This window comes from Juglans regia, chromosome 10, assembly GCF_001411555.2.
Source record: "Juglans regia cultivar Chandler chromosome 10, Walnut 2.0, whole genome shotgun sequence".
NCBI classification, from domain to species: Eukaryota; Viridiplantae; Streptophyta; class Magnoliopsida; order Fagales; family Juglandaceae; genus Juglans; species Juglans regia.
In genome coordinates this window covers 16,199,049-16,224,928 of record NC_049910.1, presented here as the reverse complement: position 1 = coordinate 16,224,928, position 25,880 = coordinate 16,199,049, and the positions used below count along the sequence as shown (strand labels likewise).

Below are 25,880 nucleotides of genomic sequence, written 5' to 3'. Positions count from 1 at the left end.
AGGACCGAGGCGTTACACTCACTCTGGATGTAATCTTTCAGGCGGAGTATGGGCCTCTGCGTACCATATTGTTACCTTCTAAGCATTTTTGTGTTATCCTAGAAAGCACTTACGTCCGTATGGGTCTTGCCCTTGATTGTTGCTCGCCTTAGGCTCGTATCTCACCCTTTGTATGATTGGTACCTTTTTCCAAAACTATTTGTCTCTTCAGCTCCTCATTCTTCACCTGGTACTTGCTCGCTAGGCACATGGTGGAAAGGCTTTTGTTAGGCTTTCTACATGGTGTTGTTCACCCTGTTGGACTAGCTGTAGTTTGAAGACCACCACTACCTAGTCTTCCATCTTTTGAAGGAAATACTCTCTTCTTTGCCTAACCATGGAAAGTGGTTTGTCTCCTTGCGGTGGCGCAACCCTCACATGCATGATATGATATTGGGCATTGTTAATTTCATAATTATACTTTTTTTTTTCATTTTTTTTTTAATTTGAATCTGTGAAGTTGTTTAAACATGATTTTCTTCTTTTACTAACAATAGGTTCAAGAAATGAGAAGTGTCGTAAGATAATGAAGTGGTACTAAAAGGTATGAAACTTAGGGAAAAAGATGGAGGGTTATATTATGACATTTTAAATATTTTTACTCAAGAAAATAATAAAAAAGAAGAAAGGAAGAAATAACATAGCTAGCTTAACATAAGATCAAGATCTTCGTGGTTTGTGCTACAAATATTATAGGATAAGAAGTGTGTTGGTCTCACATTTGTCACTCAGGTGTGAGATCCCTTTGAACACGATGCTTGATTGGTATTGGATTATGGATAATGATAGGGTTACACTACTCTTCTACTACCCATTTACTACTCTTTTTATATCTGATTTTTTTTTAATTTTTTATTTTACTTAATGGTTAAGAAAATGACTATTAAGAAAATTATATATTTTTTTTTAATTTTTTCTTAACGATTAAGGATGTTAAAAAAATACTTAAAAGAAAATGATAAAAAAATAAAAACGTCAAATACACTATAAGTAGTAAATAGATAGTAAGAAAGTAGTAACTCTATCACTACCCATTGGATTATAGAGAGTATTTGAATCTTTGTGTGAGGTTTAGAACACTTTATATTTGGAAGGCATAAAAGGCAGTTATTTCAATTCAATAATTTATCTAATAAGAAAGTTTTTGTTAGTAAACCTAGTTGTTTTTATTTTTATTTTTATTTTATTTTATGAAAACAGACTTCATTTCATTCAATGAACCGAATTTACAACTGTGACTTATTAATACAGGGAGAAACCCAGACTATAAGCCAACCCAAGCATCTACTCTGGGGCACCCCCACACACAAATTCTTTTGTGACGAATATTGTCTTAACTTCTAAAAAACTATTTCCTAGCAGAGAAAACGCTCTGTAAAAACAAAACTACACGACCCCTCTTTCAAAGAAGAGAAGCACTTGCCCCTCCATCCTCCCAGAGATGAGGAGTATGTGATTCTGCTGCTATGGACACCAAGTCTAATAACCTATTTATTTTTTATTAATTACAAAAAACAAAAATTGCAAAAGGAAACATATTAAAAAATACAGAAACATAAAAAACACATAAAAACTCTCTGCCACCACCACCCGCCACGAGCACCGGTGTGAGCTCAGATGGCACGCCTACCGTAAGCATTGGCTTCACGAGCCCAGAAGGCACGAGCACCCAGCTCTTGCACGGACACCAGCCTCCACTATGCAGGCAGCTCCTACGCACGAGCACCGGCCGCACGAGCACCGGCCACAACATCGCCTGCCCCTGTCGACCAACTTTTGCCCAAAATTGCATCCGATTTAGGCGGCTCAACACCTCACTTGGGTCAAAGAGAAAGGGAGAAGTGGAACAAAAGCTATGCACTAGAAAAACAATGGAAAAACACTAAGAAAGCGCTGCAAAAATGGAGGTACAACACAAAAAGAGTCGGTAGTGGCGCGTGCTTGCACACGCCACTCTGAAAGGAAGGCCAATGATCGATCTTGGAACTCCCAGAGTCAGAGGTCCCAGAAAAGCCGAGCATTGCTCTTGCAGAAGGCTTCTTGGTTGCGCGTGAGGGCCATGCGCTGACGAGCTTCGTTTGGTGCCATGTTCGGTGGTCTTGAAGATCGGTGGCTGGGTAGCATTTAGGTGGGGCGTGTGTTGGCTAATGGACGTTGGAAGGTCCCGAACGACGATCCTTCCTTATTTGGCCTGAAAAACATAAACACAAAAATAAAATCAAAACACTACATAAGACAAGAAATTGGACAAAGGAGAACGGAGAGGGAAGGAGGGAGGGGACGGAGCCAAAGCTTCCACTTCCTCTAGCTAGATCTGGCGTTTGAGAGAGTTTAGAGAGGAGAGAGTGTTTTGAATTTTAGAGAGAGACTTGGATCCTTAGTAAACCTAGTTGTTAACATAGAAACATATCACTCCTATGACAAATTTATCACATCAACTTATATAACTAACAATTTTATTACAAAGAATTGGTAGGAGAATTTATTAGAAATCAAAATTACAAGGGACGAGCAGGCGACGTCCTTTGAAATATTTTATGTCGTTTTCATGCATATAATTAAACAATTATTTTATAATAAAAATAAATGTACTCAAACATGCATGGTTATTGGATGAGAGTTGCTTAAAAAATTGGAAAAAACAAAAAGCTAACAAATTATGGGATAATCATTCCAAATAGAAAAGCGTGGGAAGTAGCTTTTCTCCCGACCTCATGATATGTGTCATCATGCACCTTCGCTTATGAAACCCCTCTCTCTCTCTCTCTCTCTCTCTTAGTCCCTGCCAACTTTAACTTTTCACCGCCTTGAACAGCGTAGGACTATTATATTCCACCTAAAAGGTAGATAATCAAAATGTCACTGCAGACATATTTTAGAGAGCGATCGAGAGAGAGAGAGGGAAGGGATGGAGATCTGATCTTGCATCTATCAACTTGACTTGTAAGGGTTGAGAGTACTTCAGGCAAAAAGAAAACAGCTGTTTCTCTGTGGTGTCGTAATTCAGTTTACTGATTGATATTGAGCTTGGTGAGCTTAACTTTTTCCTGGCTTTCACCGAAACAAAAACTTTTTCTGAGTTATAGACAGAGTCAGACAGAGAAGAGAGAGCTTAATTACGATGCTAGAAAAGATGGCTGAAGAAGCACATCCAAATCTTATTGACGAGAACACAATTCGGCCTGGATCCAATCCTCCAGTCGCAAAGAAGAAGAGAAACCTCCCAGGCACCCCAGGCAAGCTTCCATATTCCCACATCTCTGTAGCTTTTACAATTCCCTTTTCTCTCTTATTTGTTTTGGTCACGGGTATATTCAAAGTAGTTAATGTTCAAATGGTGATTCCAAATGAATGCTTTTCATCAACAGATCCCGAAGCTGAAGTAATCGCTTTGTCGCCAAAGACCCTCATGGCCACCAACAGATTCTTGTGTGAAATTTGCGGGAAGGGTTTTCAAAGGGATCAAAACTTGCAACTCCACCGGCGAGGACATAACCTGCCATGGAAGCTAAAGCAAAGGACCAGCAAAGAACCAAGGAAACGTGTTTATGTGTGCCCCGAAAAGGCCTGCGTCCACCACCACCCCTCTAGGGCTCTTGGAGACCTAACCGGAATAAAAAAGCACTTCTGTCGGAAACACGGCGAGAAGAAGTGGAAATGTGAGAAATGCTCAAAGCGCTACGCTGTGCAGTCAGATTGGAAAGCCCACTCCAAGACTTGTGGAACCAGGGAATACAAATGTGACTGCGGAACTGTATTTTCAAGGTAATGTTTTGCTAAGTGTTTGTTATTACTAAATATTTTTATTGGTAGACGTATGGTCATAGTAAGACTGAAATTATATGTAAAGGTAGTAATTGATCGATGGTGATCTGCGGAAATAAAGGCAGGAAATGATACTTGGGATTTTGAGATCGATCCTTGTCTGTATACTTGAAAAAAGAGCATCATCACTTTCTTCATGCAACATTACTAATCAATTTCAACAAAGAAGAAAGTAAAGAAGCCAAATGAAGCCTGAATTAAAGTGATTTTTGTGGCTGTTGTATCTTTGTCTGCGCCACTCTCTCTCTCTCTCTCAACAAAGGATGGGCCCTTCTGAAGACAAATAACTCGTTAGAAAGACAAAATGTCGTACGTTGATGATATATATTCATCGTCGGAGTCTACGGCCTGTAACATCTGATTTCACATGTATTGGGATTCTGTATCTTAACCTTACCTGTTTTGATAACTTCTGCAATTATTTATGTGTTTGTAATTTTCGTTCTTTGTTTTCCCATTATAGGTGGGTAATTACCTGTAGTCTCTTAATTTACTGATGCAAATCAGACTTGTTCTGACGTAATGACGTCCTTCAAAATACCATCCTTTCATGTCAGATATATTGCCTTTATCCAGTTTCAATTATTGTGTGCTTTTGTTCATGCTTCTCTTATATTTTTCCAATACAATATGTACGTCTTGAAGCTAATTAGGTTAAAGTTTGTAAACTTTTTGTGAGCAGGCGAGATAGCTTCGTAACACATAGAGCCTTCTGCGATGCCTTGGCAGAAGAAACAGCCAGAGTGAAAGCAGTCTCAAACATGAACACCGCAGTGGCAGGCAATATCAACTACCATTTCATGGGAACTCCCCTAGGCCATAGCATCCCACAGAATTTCCCATCTATTTTCAAGCCAATCTCAAGCAATGAAGACACAATGATTAACCCAACGACACGGGGACTATCCCTATGGATTGGCCATGGATCCCAAGGCCAGGAAACAATGGTTAATAACAATCTCCAAGGGATTCATCAACTTGGGCCATTGTGTTCAGGAGAAACGTTTGCAGATCCACTCGTGTCGTGCTCGAATATGTCGCCATCGGATTATCACCAAAATTGGGTTTTTGGAACTAAGCTCTCTTCGAGTAATGCCCAAGAGTTAACAAGCACTTCACTTCCACTAATCGACGTGAAGGAGGCTGGAACTCAGCTTTTAAGTATTCCTTCCTTGTATGAGACCCAACACCAGTCTAATCAAACACCTTCAGCAAATATGTCAGCAACGGCTTTATTGCAAAAAGCTGCTCAAATTGGCTCAACTTCAACTGACCCATCATTCCTAGGGAGCTTTCGGTTCAAGTGCAATAATGACAGTCGAGTTCAGGATGGGAACAAATTGTGTGGACCCTATGGTTCAAATTCAATACTTTCTAATCTCGGGAAAGATGCTGAAAAAACCGCAGGTGACCTGTTTCAGATACACCAGGCCAAACGCCGGCACGCGGAGAATGAAGATGGTGCTGGAGGGGAAACCAGGGACTTCCTGGGTGTGGGGACCGTGCAACCCATCTGCCACCCTTCATCATTCAATGGATGGATTTGATCATAATTAGGAAATTTGATGGATGGAAATGTGAAGCTAGCAAAGACGTTGATGATCATAAGGCCGTGCAGGTGAAGTTTGAAGTTGGAGAAAGTTTTAATTATTTGGTAACTTTGCAGGGGAGGAAAAGGTAGGTAGGCATTCATGAGTGCTTGATGGGGGCTAAAAGTTTGAGCTTAGAAAACTAATTAAGAGCTGAATGAAGAAGGGAGATCCATGCATATTCTCTTGAACCCTGAAAGCTGATTCTTTTTTAAAATGGTTGCCTTTATTTGATTAAAGGGGGTGGAGTGGTGGGGGAAAAAGCAGTAGCCCCCTTTTAGACTCCGTTATTGCGTTGCTTGATATGATCTGTTGTGGTTCGGTGCTTGTCAAACTGGGCTTAAAAGAGAATTTCCAGTGGCAAAAGCTTATTCTAGTACATACAGGCTTTAGCCTGTTGCTTAAAAATTAAATAATATTGTAGCTTTTGATCAATCGCCCAATCCTGAATAGTTGTACTATAACAAGATTACTTATGATACATGCAGAATCAGGTAAAATCAGGATGGTATCATGCCTTCTATTTCTTCCTTCTCTTTTTTGTATGAAAAGACTAGTTTCCCAAGTTTTTATGCGCATGATCTTGATGAAATTCGTTCATGATCAAATTCATTCAGCTTGGTTAATTTAGACTACTGCATATAGATTTGGGGTTGTCTTTAATGGGAACCCTTGATTCGGCCTGATCAGCTAGCATTTGCCTTTGTCAGTTCTTTGCACGAGTACTGCATCATATATACCAATCAGCAAACATGAAAAGGAGAAAATAAGGATCAAAAGATAAAGGAAAAAAGAAGTGGGAAAGAGAAAAAGAAACCATATTCTTATACGAGTCCCTTTGACTTTGTCCTACTACTTTTGGTTGTACATGACAGAATGTGATTGTTGCGTCGTGTACGCTTGGTATCATTACTTTTGAAAGTGTTATATATACCCAATACAGAAGAATTCTCATATATTTAATTATTTTTTTAATTTTGTAATTTTTTTTACTTACTGATTAAGAAATATTACTATTAGTATATTAATATCTTTTTTTATTATTTAAAAATATGAAAAGATGTTTAAAAAATGTGAAAAAAATAAAAAAAAGATGAATTTTACTTAAGAGTCACGCCAACGGCCACTGCTGGGCGGCCGCTTAGCATTACTCAACGAACAAACAGTACTACACCAGATGTTTTAAGCCCCTTATTAACCTTGGTCATGCATCACGTGCCATATATGATCAGCAAATACCAATAGAGAGGGTGTCCTGAGAAAAGAAAATGAATGTCACCAAGTGTACTGTACGTACGTTGTGCAATCATCCTGTTTTTGTTTTTGACTTAATTAATTTCCAACTATTCCCAAAAACCCAATGGGGGGGCCCTAGCTAGGCTCTACTATCGCAATTATAAACTGGAAAAGATGGCATGGGATAAGGGTTTTATCCCCTGGCTTATTGGCTTATTTAGGCTTATAATTTTGTTCTAGCTAATAGTATGGTGACCCCATGAAGTATTTGACAAATATATCATGGATTCCTAAGCTCGATCCCCCCAAGATTTGCTAGCTCTGGCCACCACCCGGCCCATTCAAACCACCTTTTTGTAAACAAAAAATCTTCACAACTTCCTCACACTCCACACTCTACATTTTTTTTTTAATTTTTACTATTTTTTTCTTTTATCAAATATTTATTATATGAATAATGAATAGAAAATTTGAAATAATTTAAAAAGAATAAACTCAAAAAAAAATTTAAAAATTTAAAAATTTAAAAATTTTAAAAAAATATGGAGTGTGGAGTGTAGTGGTTGTGTAGCAAAACTTTTTTATAACAGAAAAATTATTTACATCAGCCTACTGTTGGCTGTAGCCGCAACACATCTAATGTGTTGAGTAAAAAAAAAAAAAAACACCATGTAAGGTGTGCGGAGAGTGCTGGTGATGTATAGTCGGGCTCTATAAAACTTCACTACCATTGTACGTAATTATTAATTACTCTAATAAATTTAGGAGTAGATATATACACACAATATATTTTTATAACATATTTCACAATACATTTCACAACATATTTTATAATATTTTAAGGGTATTTTTTTAAAATGATATTACTTTTATAAGATGTTTTATATAAATACCCCTCATTTAAAACATAGATATATAAAATGTTGTGAAAAATATTGTGTATAAATCATTTTTCTAAATTTAATGCTCCTGTACATACGTTGATTAATAGGGTTATTCTTGTGCTCCATGTACTTTAATTTGGTATGATCCATCAGAGGGCAAAAGCAGATACTATAAAGTTTATTCGAGTCCATACAAATGGAATGTTTCCTGTTAATGTCATACGCACGACGCGCATACATACATACATATATAAATATATATATATATATATATATATTACATACCAGGGCATTCATGCATGCAAAAACTTTTTCTAATACATTTATAGTTTGATCTTAAACACATTATGTCACTTATTGAAGTTCATTAATTAATTTAACCAAACATGTCCAAAATTTCTCATAAATGTATTCCCAAATATCACTTAAACATAAAATTAATACAATTTTTATAAATTTGATGAACACAACTTTTATAAATTTTAAAATAAAAATAATATTATACAAATAACATTTTAACATTATTCCAGCTTAGCTTACAAACAAAAAAGGCCGGCTTAGCTTCCAAATGTCCTTAGAATGCATGATCCATTGTACGTAACCCGTAAATACCCGTGTCAGCTACTCGTTTTCGTACAGTTGAATAGAAGAATAAAAATCCCCTACAAGTTAAAGTAATTGCTGGTTTGGTAACGTAAAATTAAATTATTTTATCTTATTTTATATAATCATAATAATTTTTTAAAATTTTTATATAAAATATAATAAATAATTTAATTTTTTCAAATTTTAAAATAAAAATTACATTATAATAATATTTTATTTAATTTTAACAAAATATTTATCTAATCTTGTTTGAATTGAATAATTAAACAAGACATCTTTATAAGCGTGCGTGCGTGTGCGTACACAGGAGTTCGTCAATCTTTACGCCAAAATGGTGTCAGAGCTTTAATTAGGCTTTTCATCATGGAAAGATGGCCAATTAGACATTATCATTTCAATTTCCTATGCTTTACAAAAATTATTTACATAATTGATGCATTGTTACAAAGGCTTTGCTTGGATCACAATATGCGTGGTAGATTATAGACAAAGGATATGAAGAGCCTTGAAACGAAGTCACTTAATTTGAGTCCAAGTCCAACGAAGGCTACAAGTAAAATTTGAGAAAAGGATCATCAACAAGCTCTCGCTTTCACTGTTTGGATGAAGTTATGTGAAAAATGTGCAAAATCCATCTACTTCTAAATGAGAATATATATATATACACACGGGCAATTAATCTTCAAAATCCAAATCAAGGAATCTCATTTTACAAATATTTGGAGGAAAATTTTAAACCTTAACAATGAATGAACGGAGTCAATGATAGATTATTTCTCAAGGGTGTTGGCCATGATAGTTAAGCAAATAAAAACATATTTAGAAAAATTGGAGGATGTTCGAATAGATGAAAAGACCCTTTGCTCATTGCAACAAAACTATGGCTATTGAAGAGTCCAAGGATTTGGACACCATGACCATGGATCAAGTCACGCAATGTGAGGACCATACCAAACCAAGGGAAGGAATTCCCTCATGCAGGCAAAACTCTGGCGAAAAGGAGGTAGCGGGGCAAACAACATGCAATCGGGAAAGTAGTAAGGCAAGCAACATCTTGTAAAGAGCCTGATAGATGCGAGCAACACAAGACGACTAAAGGAAGGCTTGCTCTACACCTACTAAGCAAAGGATGTGCTGACCATACGAAAGGCAAGCAACGAGTGAAGGTGTGCTTGATCTAAAGGTGAGAGTACTCTGATATGGCCAGGAGTGCTCAGAGGGCAGTAGGTGATGTACCCAAGGCCATGCTCCATCAAAACTGTCACAACAGAAGCACGCCTGGGGAAGGGGAACATGGACCTGTAGGCCATATCGTTTGACCTCAGAAGTAAGGCATAGCACCATATTGGCGGCTCTCATAAGCAAAAGGACTGTGGGCTTAGTTCCAAGGCAAGCTACAGAGACGTACACACCTTATCCCATCAGTCCATTCAGTCTCTACCATTTTTCAGTCCACAAGACACATGGACAATCGAGATTCAAGATGGCCTTTTCAAGTCAATCAAAGGTGAGGATTCATCAGGATTGTAACTTACAGATCTGCAGTATAAAAGATATTGGACAATAGTCAACATCTCACTTTTAAGATCTTAAAGTGTTTCTCTCTTTTCTCTTCTGCTATTTGAAAACTTCGAGAAGGCTAAGAGCTCAGAGTTTTCATAGGAAGGCCAACGACCCTAGCACAACCATCACCATTTAGTTGTTTTCCAAGTAGGTTCACTCCTACTAAAATACTACAAATGTGGGATAAATGTTTATGGGTATGTTTAGGATTTCATATTATGCTTCTCATCTCTCTCTATGTTTCTCTCTCTCTGTAACGTCCGTCCTTGTGGTGGGGCTTTTTATAAAATGATTTTAGAAAAGACGACGGGAATTACCATTCGATTTAAACCTTTTTACTTCCATACCCAGGGTGCAAGACTTTATGTTATAAAAATAAAATGTGCTTTGAGAATAAAAGAAGTTTATAGCGGAAAATATTAATTTTAATAATAAAAAGGCCTCTCAAACATTTAAACACTTATGCCTAGACTTCCGCGCTCTTCTCCATGGGCCGTGTCCGTCCTGACGCGTGCTTCATTTAGTTCCTGTGGGGGGGAGGGGCATACATAAAAACTAAAATGAGTCGATGACTCATAAACATTACTTCCTACAGTTAAAATATAATAACGTAGGTTTTCATTCATGCATTCATCATTCATACATACTATACGTATATGCATACATGCATACATGCATTCATTTGAAAACATCACTGGACGAGATTTTTCTTTAAAAGGGAACTTTCTTTTCGTATAACGTTTCTCCCGTAATTGCCTTCATTTCTTCAAGAGTGCGATGCGTGATGCGTTCATACATTCATTCTTATCACTTTCATTGGCCAGTACACACTGTTACGCCCCATGTGTTGGGGTTAGCGATCTTCCTTTGGACCCGGACTCCGCTTGTGGCCATGGGTTGGGAATCCTTTTCATGGGGGCAGCACTGAGTGCACTACCAGTACTATTTACCTGGCATTGCAATCTGCCCATTCATTGGTACCATTTTCATTCATTCATATGGCCGTTAAGTATTTTCATACATTAAATGTTTATTCATTCAATCGTTTCTTTCATTCATGGCAGTCCTTTCAGTCCTTTCTTTTCAGTCCTTTTCATTTAACAGTCATTTCATAGAAAACATCATTTAAAAGCATGAGTTTAAACATCAGTTCATAGGGACCATTTTAAAACACTTTCTTCGTGTCTTTTAAAGTATCAGTTTAAAGCTCAGGGCACAAGCCTCAACATTTCTTTTCTTTTCTTAGAAAATACATACAATAGGTACAGCGTATAATCATCCATTCACATGCGTACAATTAATACTTTGGTTGCGTAAACAGGGGCTGCCAAGGAGGGCCGTACATACGTATACCTTTGAACACTTAGCATGTTTTTCGTAAAACATCTTTCGTGTCGTTTCGTAAAAGAAAAAGCGTTTCGTTTTCGTTTCTTATATTTTAGAAAACCCTAGAAGGGTATGAACGTGATACTTACTTGGACTCCATGCTATTTTCATATCATGCAGTCCATTCATGTGCGTGTCAGATGGCAACCTACATGCATACACATAACCTTAGCGTCATTCTCTATCTAGTACATAAGCAACTTAAACTTAGAAGACATAAGCTACACTTCACTTAGAACACTTTCCTTCTATCACGTACTTTTACGTACCCTTTACTATGCTAAGACCTTCAGGGACCACTTACGGTTACTAGCTCTTCCAAAATTGACGATCTACTTCGAGTGCTCATCTCCTAAGGTGAACCCATGATTCACCTTAGGATTAAGACACTAAGACTTTCGTCTTACTCTTCTTGTTGACCACATTCCGACGCATGATTCCGGCCGACGGAATCACTCATCCCAATTCTAGACAATACACCCGTAACTGCCTTTGTGCATCTTAGCTCACATTAATCCTCATTCCCATCCATACACGTCACACGGCTCTTAGCCAACTATGAGGTTTAAGCACCGTGTAACTTATCCTTAGGACAGATTAACCATTACATATGGTGAATCCATCCGGTACACGTGTCTCACCAGATTACACACGTACCTTACCCATTTATCACCTGAGACCAACATATAACATGTTGATCACCTGCTCGTAGGGACAAGGGCCATACTCCAATACCAATATTTTCTTAACCCGGCTAGCATGACTCTTCATGCTACCCGTCCCTTTTGATAGTTCATCCCAACACTTAACATGATAAGACTCTGTTCACAAGCACGCCTTACGTCACGTCATATAGCTTGAGACTACTCCCAAGCTACACCGTGACCTTGTCATATCACCTGAAATCCCACTTTGCCATTCTTACGCCAACTTCTAACTCATCACGAGTACAGTTCCTCAAGTACTCCTAACACATCGTGACATTTTGTCACGATTCCGCTGCGCCATTCTTATGCTAACTCCTCACCCGTCATAATCACGACTGCTGGTAACCATGTCACTTCGTGACATTTCCCAGTCATGCTTCCTCTGCTCACTCTTATACTTGTTCTACTACTTCACCCATACTCCCAGCCATAAGTCAATTACAGTGACACTTGTCACCTTAGAGTACAGGCCACATCACAGCTACTTCAGGACACTGTTCCACAGCTCCCGACACTACTCATCACGTTCCACGCCCATCAATCACACAACCATCCTTATCTCTGTGACACGCCACACAGAGTGTTGCTGCCTCGTGGAGTACACTCCAAGTATAGTCCTTCTCACCCGCGGCGACCCATCACCATTACGGCATACGCGCCACATGGTGCATTGCTCCACTACATGGAGTATACTCCTCGTGTACTCCCTTCACACACATTACGCCACATCACCACTACGACATACCCGTCGTATGGTGCATCACTCCACTACATGGAGTATACTCCGCGTGCACTCCCTTCATACACACTACACCACATCACCATTATGGCATACCCATCGCCCCATCGCAGGGAGTACACTCCACGTGTACTTCCTTCAAACACTCTACGCCACACAGAGTACATTCTACATGTACTCTTCCTGTTCCACATACTCTTCACGCCACCATTACAACACGTATTCCACAACCACACTTCACAACACACTTCCCAACTACACCCAACACTTCACAGCGTACTACACAGATATGCCCAACACTTCACATACACAGCACATCACATCTCCATACTTGATTACGCCTAAAGAATAACGCGGTAGTTGTAGTACAGTTTTGGGTTGTCGATTCCACAGAGATACAAATTAAAAGAATAGTACAAAGAACAAAGAACTAAAGAAAAATATTAAATGATTAATGAAGGACAAAGATTAATTTTAGATGTAAATTAAAGTGAATCAAAGTGACTAATGGAAAAAGTACTCAAGTTTAACAAACAGTAAAGTGTTGAGAATCTGGTATTTTAATTATTCTTAATTCATTGAATAACTCAATTGGGAACTCAATTCTTAAAATTTCCAATCGGAAGGTATAGATGTATAAACCAAGATTAAACCAATGTGACCCTATAAAAAATCATTCACTACTTTCAAAATACGTAAATTATTATCACTATTGATAAAATCCAAATACGACAATGTACTCAGGATGCGATATTGCAGCAAAGAATTAAATCAATATAGATAAATAATTGAATCTATAAACATGACTGAATCTATAAATAAAATAAATTCTATGATTATTCAGAGAAGAAAACATCAACAATGAATTGAGAATGATAAAACAAAAGAGTTTTAGTAATTGAAAATCAAATACATAAATTAAAAATACAATCTAATGTGCAAGTTCATCCCTAACCCTACTTGAGAATTTAGTTACCCATAAATATAATGGACAACAAAAATCTCGAGAAAAATAGAGTAAACGGCGGCTATGAAAATTAATTTCAGATCTTCCTCCTTGAAAATGAGCCTTCTCTCCTCTTCTGAACTCTCCAATTTCGTGCTAATGATATGCTTAAATAGGGTAAGAAAGAAACCCTAATGTCTTCATATTCCCGCTCCCAAAATCGCCTAAATTTTAGGACTCAACTTGGCAGCCACGTACATATTTCAGAAGTTCGAATTTGGAAATTTTTATTAGAGACAACTTTATAGCCCTTTAAGATATCTTTCCAACGCATCAAGAATCGTATTAATCCGATATTTGAACAGAAGGTTATGATTAAAATACTAAAGTTTATCCATTCTGTCTCCTAGCGCATTTTGGACTCTGATTCGAATTACTCTCAAACCCCATCATTATCCTTATTTGAAGAGTCCTACACTCGTTGAAAGTTGTTAGGTTGTTCCAACATCTTACCCCCTTGAAAGTCCTTTGAATTTGAATGGGTTTGGACTTGTTCTTTTATAGACTCTGAAATTAAACATAAAAATCTGCTTAGGAGTATCCCAAAGTAAATAGAAATTCAATTCAAGAATACACATTAATTTCAATGATTTCTATTAATATTTTAGCTTTTTAGTTCAATAATATGGTATTTAGAGTGCACTTTTGTACACTCATCATATCCCCCAACTTGTTTATTGCTAGTCTCTAGCAATTTATATGCTAAAGAGATGAAAGAGATGAGAATCACTAAAATAGGCCACCAATTCACATATCAAAAACAAACTAAGGAATCTAATAACCCATAAAGATCAATCCACTTATAACAATTCACAGAGTGTGTGTATTCTCCAAGCTATAACCATCTTACCACTAACCTTGACACATGCAACATCAAGAACGTCTCAAGCAAAATGTTCAACTCCATAACTCACGGTTATAATAGTGTTTTGTATAAGGGTTCTCTCTATGGAGTTGACAAGTGGTGTGCACACAATCACATAGAGATTTAGGTAATTATCAACAAGCCACAAGCAAGCATTGATCTTATGATAGGAATACTAACAAATAAGAATTCAACCATTCTTTCCACATGCCTACATGAGATCAGAATTGTCAAAACAAAAAGGTTGTAATGTGGCTTAGGTTAGGCTATATGACAAGTAAAGGAAAATGATTCAAAAACTTCCAAGTACATACCTAAGGTATCTTATTGAATATCTCAATAAACCACATCTATCACTTGATGTACTCTTCAACCTTTCAAATCATTGAATAATGCCTCGTTTTCTTTTTCCTTTCTTTTTCTTTTTTATTTTCCCTTTTTTCATCATTTTATTTTTATAATTTGGTGATCAATTACATGTCACCCTGGTATTTTGCTATTTTTACCCATCCATGGTATTTTTGCCTTTGAAGCTCACTCACTTGAGCATCTTGTAACTCATGTTCTTCTTTTTTTTTTCTCTTTTTTTTTTTATTCCTTTCAAAAAGAAGAATTTCATATCTAGTACACACTTGAAAGTAACAAGGATAGGAAAAATTTGTGTATAAGCTATACTCCAATGTGAAGAGGCATGCATGTGGGCATATGAAAAGAAAATGTTACATGTGTTTATTGGCTCAAAGTTGGCTACTAGGGGTCTATGATGGAAAGAGTTAGCTTGAAAGGCTCAAACGTTGATCCCAAGTTGACATTCGTCATATCCCAAGTATATCCATCATCTTACCACAAACCATATAATGATATTCTCAAAAGAAGTGTTCAATTCAATAGATCAATGAACGCTTATCACATTTTTTTGCATTTGTACGCTCTCAATCCTTTCCAAAACTCACATTAATACTTAAGTAAAAGAGTTCTCTAGCTACATGTGTCAAACCACCATCTTACCACAAAACTTGGATGAGTGCATTAAAAGTTCTGTGAATGCTTCAGCAGAAAATGATTATGGTGGGTTTGGTGAATTCATGAAGATGACTATAAATGAGAATGAGTACAAATGTGAAAAAGATGCACGTGTGATGCAAAATTAAAAAAATTTGATACACGAAAATATGCTACTTGACACATGAAAATATATCACAGAGTTCCAACAAACATTTTAAATATTGAATTTGCACCACCATCTCCCAACTTAAATGAAACATTGTCCTCAATGTTTAAGAATCAAATTTGAATTGGGACTAACTAAAAAGGGTAGAATACACCTGATGAGTGACGCGGATAGCTCGTTAAGCACCAAAGATGGTAACTTGAATTGACAAAATGAAACTAATGTGCAAACAAAAACAAAGAAAACAACAACAAACAAAAATGAAAAGAAAGAAAATAAGAGAAAACAAAAACAAAACAAAACAAACAAATAAAGAAAAACATACATGCGTGGTGTGGTTAAGGTTGATAGACCGGATCCACAAGTAAAATCTCTTCCACTTTCGGAACTTGCCTATCAATTATAGTTTAAGGTGTTGACCATTTATTTTAAAAATTCGACCATCCTTAGAATCTTCAATTTCTACCACCCCATTTGCAAAAACATTCTTCACTACAAAAAGGCCGGTCCACCTAGACCTATGTTTTACTGGTTGCTTATGGAGTCTAGAATCATATAAGAACATTAGGTCATTAGGCTTAAACGTCTTCCTACCAATATTTTTATCATGAAATGCTTTCGTTTTAGCCTTATAGATTTTAGAGTTCTCATAAGCATCATTTCTTCATTTCTCAACTCCTCCAACTCGGTCAACTGAAATTTCCTATGCTTACCAGCATTCAATTTCGAAGAAATACTAATAGAAAAAGTGTCACCTCGGTCGAGAAATGTATGCTTAAGACTTGAGGGCAGTGGCTTCAATTCCAATTTGGGACTATCTATACATGAAGGAATATGCTTTTCCTTTTCTTAGACAACTCCTCTAATTTCGATTGCCAAATATGTGGGCCATAATCCTAAGGCTCATAAAAAATAGCACAAATATCAACATCAGATGAATTATTCATAGTATCAAACTCAGAATTAACAATGAAATATTCAGGAGAATTAGAATCATGAGTTGTGTGAACTTCCTTGTCGATGAGTGTGTCAATCATGTATGTTTGGTGGCACTCATCATCCTCCTTGGACTGATTATTGATGTGAAAAATGTTGACCTCCATGGTCATGTTTCCAAAAGATAGTTTCATCAGCCCATCCTGCAGTTTATAAGTGCATTAGCCGTAGCAATGAAATGTCTACCTAATATGAGAGGAATCTTAGAGTCAGAGTCAACAACCGACTGAGTATCCAAAATTAAAAAATCAACAGGGTAGTAAAACTTGTCAATTTGGATTAAAACATCCTCAATTATCCCTCTTGGTTTCTTAACTGAACGGTCAGCCAATTGAAGCACAACAGAAGTAAGCTTAATTTCACCCAAACTAAACTACAAATAAATGGAATAAGGAATCAAATTTGCACTAGCCCCTAAATCTAGCAACGCTTGCCCAAACTCATGATTCACAATATTATATGCAATGGTGGGATAACCAGAATCCTTGTACTTAGGAGGAATTCGCTGCTCAATTAAAGCACTAACTTGCTCTGTTAGAAATGATGTCTTCTTAACATGGTGCTTCCTCTTAACGGTACACAAATCTTTGAGAACTTTTGCATAAGTAGGAACTTGTTTAATAATATGCAAAAGAGGAAGATTGATCTTTACCTGCCTGAGGTTCTCCAAGATTTCATTGCTATAATCCAAAGTTCGCATACCAGATTTTAAAGTTTGAGGAAATTGTACTTTAACTGGGCTCTTGATTACCTTGGCTTCTTTGAGCAACTCAGCACTATCCTTGCTTTGTTCCTCTTCAACATCCTTTGGTTTATCAGTTGTTGGGATGTGTGAGAACTTACCACTTTGTATCACAACGACATTGACCTCCTTCTAATTTCCTTGAGCCATATGTTGACCTTGGGATATGGATTGAGCTTGAGAAGGGAACTTGCCACGCTCATTCACACTCAAGTAGCTCATCAACTTGGATACTTGGCTCTTTATCTCATTGTTTTCTTCAACAACCTGCATAATCAAAAATTTAAACTTTTGATTAGTTTTATCCTGTGCCTCAATAAAAGCATGCAAAATGTCTTCTAAGGGACTCCTAGAACATGAAGGTGTAGGATATGATCTAGGGGGTTGTGCAGGCGGCTAGTTTTCAGACTTCCAGCTAAAATTGGGGTGATTGTGCCATCCCAGATTATAGGTATCAGAGAAATGTGTAAAAGGCTTATTGTACATACCTAAGGCATTACATTGTTTCTCATATATCCCTCTCATCTCAGCAAATGTGAGACACTCTTGGGCGAGGTGATCTACCCCGCCAGACACAAAACATGGTCCAATAGACTCTGCATGATTAGCCACGTGTGTTGACTTTAAATCCTTAGTCTTTAACACCTCTAGCTCCCTAGTGAGCGTCTCAACCTTTGCCTTTAGGTTATCCTTTTCCCTAAGATGGTAATATCTACCATCATTTGGGTTTCTTGCAGGTCGTGATCTATTTGTGCTCTTAGTAGCACTAGGTCCAGTCCAAGTGTGAGCTTTTTCAACAAGCTCATTGAGGTATTCTATGGCCTCATCAGGATCTTTATGTAAGAACTCACCATTACACATCATCTCTACAAATTGGCGCTCTCTAGGTGTAAGTCCCTCATAAAAATAGCTCACTAAGCGCCAATTCTCATACCCATAGAGAGGACACATACTCAACAATTTCTTAAATCTCTCCCAAAACTGATACAAAGTCTCACTGTCCTGTTGTGTAAAGGTAGAGATTTGCCTTTTTAAAGCATTGGTCATATGTTGGGGAAAATATTTATTAAAGGAGACCTGAGTCATCTCATTCCATGACACAATAGATTGTGGTCTCAGTGAGTATAGCCAACTCTTAGCTCTATCCTTTTAAGAGAAAGGAACGAACTTAAGTCTCACAACGTCATCAGTTGCTTTTTGACTATGAAAAGTCGAAATTACTTCCTCAAACTCCATAATGTGCACATATGAATTTTCATTTTCCAAGCCATGAAAAGTAGGGAGTAACTGTATCATCCCTGTTTTAAAATCCATTTGGCGAGTATTAGCTGGAAACATGATGCATGATGGTGTGGCTATGCGTGTAGGGTGGAGGTAATCATGAAGAGTTCTATTGGGTTGATCCTCGTGTTCACTCATTTCTTCTGGACTAGATGGATTGTCAAATAAAGGATTTAAAAAAATTGATTCTTACTCTTCCACAGGCCTACAAGCAAATCTACCCAAGGTGTCTCTATATTTGTGCATGCAAGGTAACAAAAGACTAAAAAAAATAAAACTACTATGAAAAGAAAGAAAAAAAAATAATGCAACAAGCTAAAAGAGGGAACGAAGTTACCGCCTTTACAAACTGCTGAAATGAAAACCTATCTAGCAATTCTTCTACCATCTCCTTGACAACGGCGCCAAAATTTGATTACGCCGAAAGAATAATGCGGTAGTTGTAGCACAGCTTTGGGTTGTTGATTCCACAGAGAGACAAATTAAAAGAATAGTAGAAAGAACAAAGAACTAAAGAAAAATATTAAATGATTAATGGAGGACAAAGATTAATTTTAAATGTAAATTAAAGTGAAACAAAGTGACTAACGGAAAAAGTACTCAAGTTTGACAAACAGTAAAGCCTCGGGAATCCCTTGCACAAATATGATATTTTAATTATTCTTAATTTATTGAATAACTCAATTGGGAACTCAATTCTTAAAATTTCCAATCGGAAGGTATAGATTTATAAACTAAGATCAAACCAAATGTAACCTTATGAAAAATCATTCACTACTTTTAAAATACGTAAATTAATATTACTATTGAGAAAATCCTACGACGACAATATACTCAGGAAGCAATATTGCAGCAAAGAATTAAATCAATATAGATAAATAATTAATCCAAACATAACCAAAGAGCTAATTCATTCAATAGAAAAAGTATGACTGAATCCATAAACAGAACAAATTCTATGATTATTCAGAAAATAAAACATCAACAATGAATTGAAAATGATAAAACAAAATAGTTTTAGTAATTGAAAATCAAATACATAAATCAAAAATAAATTAAAAATACCATCTAATGTGCAAGTTCATCCCTAACCCTACTTGAGTGTACGAAAGTGCATTCTAAATACCCTATTATTGGACTAAAATTCTAAAATGTTAATAGAAATCATTGGAATTAATGTGTATTCTTGAATTGAGTTTTTATTTACTTTGGGATACTCCTGAGCAAATTTTTATGTTTAATTTCAGAGTCTATAAAAGAGCAAGTCCAAACCCATTCAAATTCAAAGGACTTTCAAGTGGGTAAGACGTTGGAACAACCTTAGAATTTTAAATGAGTTTAGGACTCTTCAAATAAGGATAATGATGGGGTTTGAGAGTAATTCGGATCAGAGTTCAAAATGTGCTAGGAGACAGAATGGATGAACTTTAGTATTTTAATCATAACCTTCCGTTCAAATATTGGATTGATGCGATTTTTGATGCATTGGAAAAATATCTTAAAGGGCTATAAAGTTGTCTCTAATAAAGATTTCCAAATTCGAACTTCTGAAGTATGTACATGGCTCCCAAGTTAAGTCCTAAAATTTAGGCGATTTTGGGTGCGGGAATATGAAGACATTAAGATTTCTTTCCTACCCTATTTAAGCATATCATTAGCACGAAATTGGAGAGTTCAGAAAAGGGGAGACGACTCATTTTCAAGGAGGAATATCTAAAATTAATTTTCATGGCCGCCGTTTACTCTATTTTTCTTTTGAGATTTTTGTTGTCCATTATATTTATGGGTAATTAAATTCTCAAGTAGGGTTAGGGATGGACTTGCACATTAGATGGTATTTTTATCCATACTACACAGCGAACTCTACAAATACTAACAACACAGTCCACAACCTAGTCAACTAATTAATATAAATAATGAGGGATAAAAGGTATACCATCGACGGGATAACCTCTGCATTGTTCGCTGATCGTCACAATTGATGACGTCAGAAGGATCGTACGTGGTAGCTGGCTGTCCACCACATAAAGTGGCAGTTTGGGCTTTGGGCTAGGCTAGGGGAGGCCAAGGGAGGCTGAGGGTGGTCTTAATGGTGGCTGGGGTGGCGGAGCACGGCGAAGCCTTGGGTTTCCAAGGGGAACCCATGTGCTTAAGGCATGGAATGGAGGGAAAAGCTTGGCTGGTCGTGGGCTGGCAATGGGAGGCTTAGAGTGTTGCTGGTGGAGCTGTGGTGGCGTTTATGTGGCGCCACAGTGGCCTACGGTGGCGGGTTGAGCTTGGGAAAGAGGGAGAGTCCATGAGAGAGTGAGAGAGAGTGGGCATGCATGAGGGGTAGAACGGGGCCATGGGTGGTTGGGGTAGGTCGATGGTGGCCAGAGGAGGCTCATGACGGTGGCTAGACACCATGGGTGGCGGCGCACGGCGGTGGAAGTGGGAGAACCTGTGCGTGAGGGAGGTGGACTTCGTGGGGGCAAACGATAGGGAGATGGAGGCCGAGCTCGCTGGAGGAGGATGGCCGGTGGGAGGGGAGGCTACCGTGGAGGTGGTGGCGTCGGAGGTTGGCGCACGACGATGTAGTGAAATCAAGCCCATTCGTATTGTGCTCTGCCGAGAGATAGGAAGAGAGAGCGTGAGAGCGGGAGACCAGTGTGGGGGGACTTGCCAGATTGAGTTGGTGCCAGTGGAAGGGGCGGTGAGGCTCACCGGGCTGGGCAGAGGAAGAATCGGCTTAAAGAGGGGCAGCGTACCGCGTACGCGTGAGCTGAGGGAGGAGAGAGAGAGGGGAGGGAAAAGTGAGGGAGAAGGAAGAGGGGTCTGGGTATTTAACCCAGTCCCTTTGTCTTGGGATTTTCAAAAGGATCTAACGGTGGGGGATTAAAATACTAATTTGAAAAGTGTAAACATTAACTTAATTAAAAGCACTTAGAGGAATTAAGGTAGAATATTATTTAAACTAAATTCTAGTTAATAAAATAATATTGGTTCACTATTAATAAAATGATGAATTCTTGTTTAACATTTTTAAAAGAATAAAACTATTTAATTTAATTAGAGTTTTAAACATAATTTAAAATCCCATAATATTTTAAATAACTGGAATCGTTTATATAAAATGATTCCCCACAATTATAATACTTTTGGAGCTCTTCAAAGATATTATAATGGAGTTATTTAAAATATTACTTAGTTAAATAATGATGGGAATATTCCATTTAAAATACACATAACTTCAAAACACAAAGCTAGCTTTAGAAATCATATAGTATCTTTAAAAAAAACACGCCATCGAGGTTTGGCACACATAATGAGACTCACAGTCGTTAGAGAGAAGGGGCGGACTGTTGCATAATTTTCACCCTTAGAATTTGTTTACGTCAGAAAAAAGAAGCATACGTCAGAAAGAAAGAACGTACGTCAGAAGGAAGGAGTGGGGTGTTACACTCTCTCTCATGAAAATGCATACTTTTCTCGCTATATTTATTGATTACCTTGATAATGTGATTTCAAGATGATGTGATTTAAATTGATATGCTTTCAATGTGCTCTGTACTCAAGGAATCGGGTTAAGGATTCTCCATACCATTCTTGGCGACACATTATTATCAAGAGTTTCATACGGGTAGAGGGATTCCCCATGATAATTGGGGTGGCAGGTTTTCTTATGGTTCCACATGATAATGCGGGAAGAGAGATTTCCCGTGTTGGATGAGTGGAGAGCGATTCTCCATATTTGGTGACAATCATGATGTTTCCCTGAATATTTGTGTTTTACTTCCTCGCCATACTTATAAATATATGTGTTTTGCTCAGATGACAATTCTTCGCCATACTTATGATTATATGTGTTTTGCTTAGAGGGTGATTCCTCACTATGATCATGAATATATGTGTCTTGCCCAAGGGGTGATTCCTCACCATGCTTAAGATATAAATGTCCTCGACTTTATTTAAATGAACTTGTGCATGCATATTCATTGCTATTGTCTCTTATTATTAGTACTGCTATGGATTTTAACTTACTGGAGTTTTATTGAAATCTCACAGTGGTAGTCCAACTACTATTTCGTTCCTCATAACCATAGACTTTGATGCAAATGTAGTCCAGAAGAGCTACCCCGAGGAAGAAAAACCTTCACAACCTGGGAATAGCCATAGGGGCGTGTCTCTATTTAGTTTATATCTTTGTAGATTTTATGATGTTTATTGTAGTTAAAAGATGATCAATTTCTGATGTTATGTATTTTGATACGGGTGATAATCTAATGATGGCATGTAATTACATATGGGATGAAGGAAGATTGACATATGGATATTTTTATTAATTGAAGGAGTATTTGTACAACTTATGTGGTACAACTAGTATTACTCTTCGACGAATCACCTTTACTCATTTTGTTGCAATATTTCTTTTGTATATACACATGTGCTTCGCATATGATCACTCAAGGTCTCCATGAATGAAAGGGATGTGGCCGATCGGCTCGTATCCCAGGCACCACAGTTCCTCAACAAACCACAACCGAGGGCCGAAGGCGCCACAACTTGGTATCAAAGCTCTTATTGTTCTGGGTAAATGCATAATGTCACTTAGGAGCAGTACCAGAATAATAGGAAGTTATCTTTAGTATGATAGGCATAAATCTTTAAGTATCGTAGGTTCAATTTGTAGTAAGTAAGTTAGGGTTAAGCATGAGAGTGATAGGCTTGGGTTGGTGTGGCAAGATTACTTTGTGGTGCAACCAAGAGTTCTGCTTAACGGAGGACCTGGGGACAATCACGTAAACGATCAACCTCATAATGATGGCAACCATGCCATGGCCTGAGCAATCGATCATATGACAGACATGTTGTAGTGGCAATAGGTGGTTTTCCAAGAGCAATTGCAAATATAGCAAGTTAACCACCCATGCATCAAACATAGAGGATGTACGTAGATACGATTCTTAGCCTATTGAAATCCAGAGTTCTTCAGGATTGAAAGGCTGACAAAAATGAAAAGGTGGATTAAGGATATTGAAAGAACCTTTGAAGTGTGTAAGTGCATGGAGGATCAGGAAGTACTATATGCTAACTACTTATTTCAAGGAGAAGTGGTGCTCTGGTGGGATGCCAAGAGGCAACTGTTTATCATGTAACTAATGTAATGCCCTGGTCCCAGAGCTCTAGTTGCCTAAATTCACCTCCCATAACATAATTTGCTATACTTCAAAGACTCCATAAAATATAAATTTACTTGTTCAAAATCAAATATGTATGTTCCTTTCCAAGGACACCAAAGAAAGACCTCAACATAACAAATTAAAATCTTCATAAAGACTAAAAAATATCCACGTCTCAAAATACTCAAATGAACATAAAATAATAATTCAACTGAATATGACTCTCCAATAATTACTTGTACGCTTTGGCATTTATTCCTTTACGATCATCTAATTTTGCTCATGCTTCCTACTCTTGATTTCCAGCTGAACCGTCAAAATTATATAAAAAATATTGCGAAGATAAGAGATAAGTTATCAACAATTCAGTAAGTAAAGACCATATACTAGTATGTAAACATGAACATTTACAGAGTTCAGAATGCAGAACAAAACATGTTTAGCTTTAGAATGTAGACCAAAACATGTTATCAAAATATTAGAGTGACATTTCAAAATATTCATATCCAAAAGTCCTTTTGCATAGTATAACTGAACATCATATCATAACAGAATTTCCTGTTTAACCCCCGTGGTAGGGAGTGCTATCAATACATCTCTTTTCCTTCAGTCCTTCTCTCTCTTGCTCTCTCTAAGACAATAGAGGCGAAGGGGAGTTCTTGCACTGGGCAAGGATAGTCTCTTGATTTTTGAATTGAGGGAGCCTAGTACATTAGAGCAAAAGGAGTTCGAGCATTATAGAGATATACTGTGACGCCCCCAAATTCCGTTTGGGATTGGACAGACATTTGAAGTGTCGAGACATGCAACACAAGGTTACTTGCCCCCGTTCATGACATATAAGATGCAATGTTCCTAACATGCATCTAGCATTATGCAATATTTGCTGTGGATAATAATTTTTTTTTTCTTTAGCAATACTATGCACCAAACTAAAATATCCCAAATACTTAAAACATACTTCATACTTAACGACATACTAAACAACTAAGATCACAATAATAGTCCATAAGGTTGTGATCAAAAGAGTGCTGGAGATTGAACTCCACAAATACAAGTAGTAATCTGAGGTAACTACTATACTACCATCTACGTCGCACTGTCGCTTAGTCGACCGTTTCCAGTTGGTCGATTCCTGGTTCTCCTTCAGATCCTATAACAAAATCTATCATTAGGGGGGAATGGTAGTTGAGACTACCACAGTGAGATTTGATTACAAATCTCAGCAAGTTAATAGAAAACTTCCACATAGGTTAATGATGCATGCATGGTAGTAAAAGCATGAATGCATAATCAAATCATAAGTAATCATAGCATAACTTGACATACAACATAACATAACTGACATAACTTAAACTGAAACTGAAGCTTAGCATGAACGTGACTTGAAACATAACATGGACTTAAAACATAGCATGAACGTGAACTTGAAATATAACATGGGCTTGAAACATAACATGAACATGAACTTGAGCATGACATAACATAAATGTGAACTTGGAACATAACGTAAACATGAACATAACATAACATGAACTTGAAACATATTCTTGTCTCATGGGATTACCATGATTGCGTGAACGTAAACTTGAACATAACATAACGTGACACATGACTTGAACATGAAATGCATGAATTTGAAATCTTTTTCAATAGATTTAATCATAAAGTGACCATATGGGTGCTACACAGGTCCCCTTGAGCCATGTGTCCCTATCGATTACAGCATCACATCACAGGTTTCTAAACCAGCTGTGAGTGCGTTAATACATACTCCACAATTGTTGTGGCCCCACGTATTCTACATGTCACAATTGCTGTGTCTCACGTAGTGTATGCTCCACAGTTGTTGTGGCCCCATGACTTATTTGTTTGTGCCATACTTACTGTGGACACACGTAATATAAAGTGTGGCTCCATCGGCGTTAGTGCCTAGCGTGCTCCGGTGACCAGCTAATTAGGCCCCATCCGCAACCTGTTAATTGTACTTCGTCAACCCAGAGAATTTCACACCTATTTAGACACTCCAGCATGGACAAAGGAGTTTCACTAGGATATTACCTCATCCTAGTGCTTATGGTCGTGA

General features: G+C 37.4%; 1 protein-coding gene and 1 non-coding gene across 2 annotated transcripts; both read left to right on the top strand.

The window, feature by feature from the left end:
• The first annotated feature begins 2,871 nt into the window (after window positions 1-2,871).
• LOC109008003 (zinc finger protein MAGPIE-like) lies at window positions 2,872-6,013 on the top strand. Its single transcript, XM_018987928.2, has 3 exons — window positions 2,872-3,275; window positions 3,408-3,804; window positions 4,547-6,013. The coding sequence occupies exons 1-3, from the start codon at window positions 3,161-3,163 to the stop codon at window positions 5,409-5,411; spliced, it is 1,377 nt and encodes a 458-aa protein (XP_018843473.1). The 5' UTR covers window positions 2,872-3,160; the 3' UTR covers window positions 5,412-6,013.
• Window positions 6,014-18,285: 12,272 nt separating this feature from the next.
• Window positions 18,286-18,393, top strand: LOC118349811. The gene has a single exon (XR_004802724.1). It is a non-coding gene; the product is annotated as a small nucleolar RNA R71 (small nucleolar RNA).
• The last annotated feature ends 7,487 nt before the right edge of the window (window positions 18,394-25,880 follow it).

Coding starts and splice junctions, on each gene's coding strand:
- LOC109008003 (XM_018987928.2), top strand. CDS start 3,161: ATGCTAGAAAAGATGGCTGAAGAAGCACATCCAAATCTTATTGACGAG. Junction 3,276..3,407: donor AAACCTCCCAGGCACCCCAG/GCAAGCTTCCAT, acceptor TTTCATCAACAG/ATCCCGAAGCTGAAGTAATC. Junction 3,805..4,546: donor TGCGGAACTGTATTTTCAAG/GTAATGTTTTGC, acceptor TTTTGTGAGCAG/GCGAGATAGCTTCGTAACAC.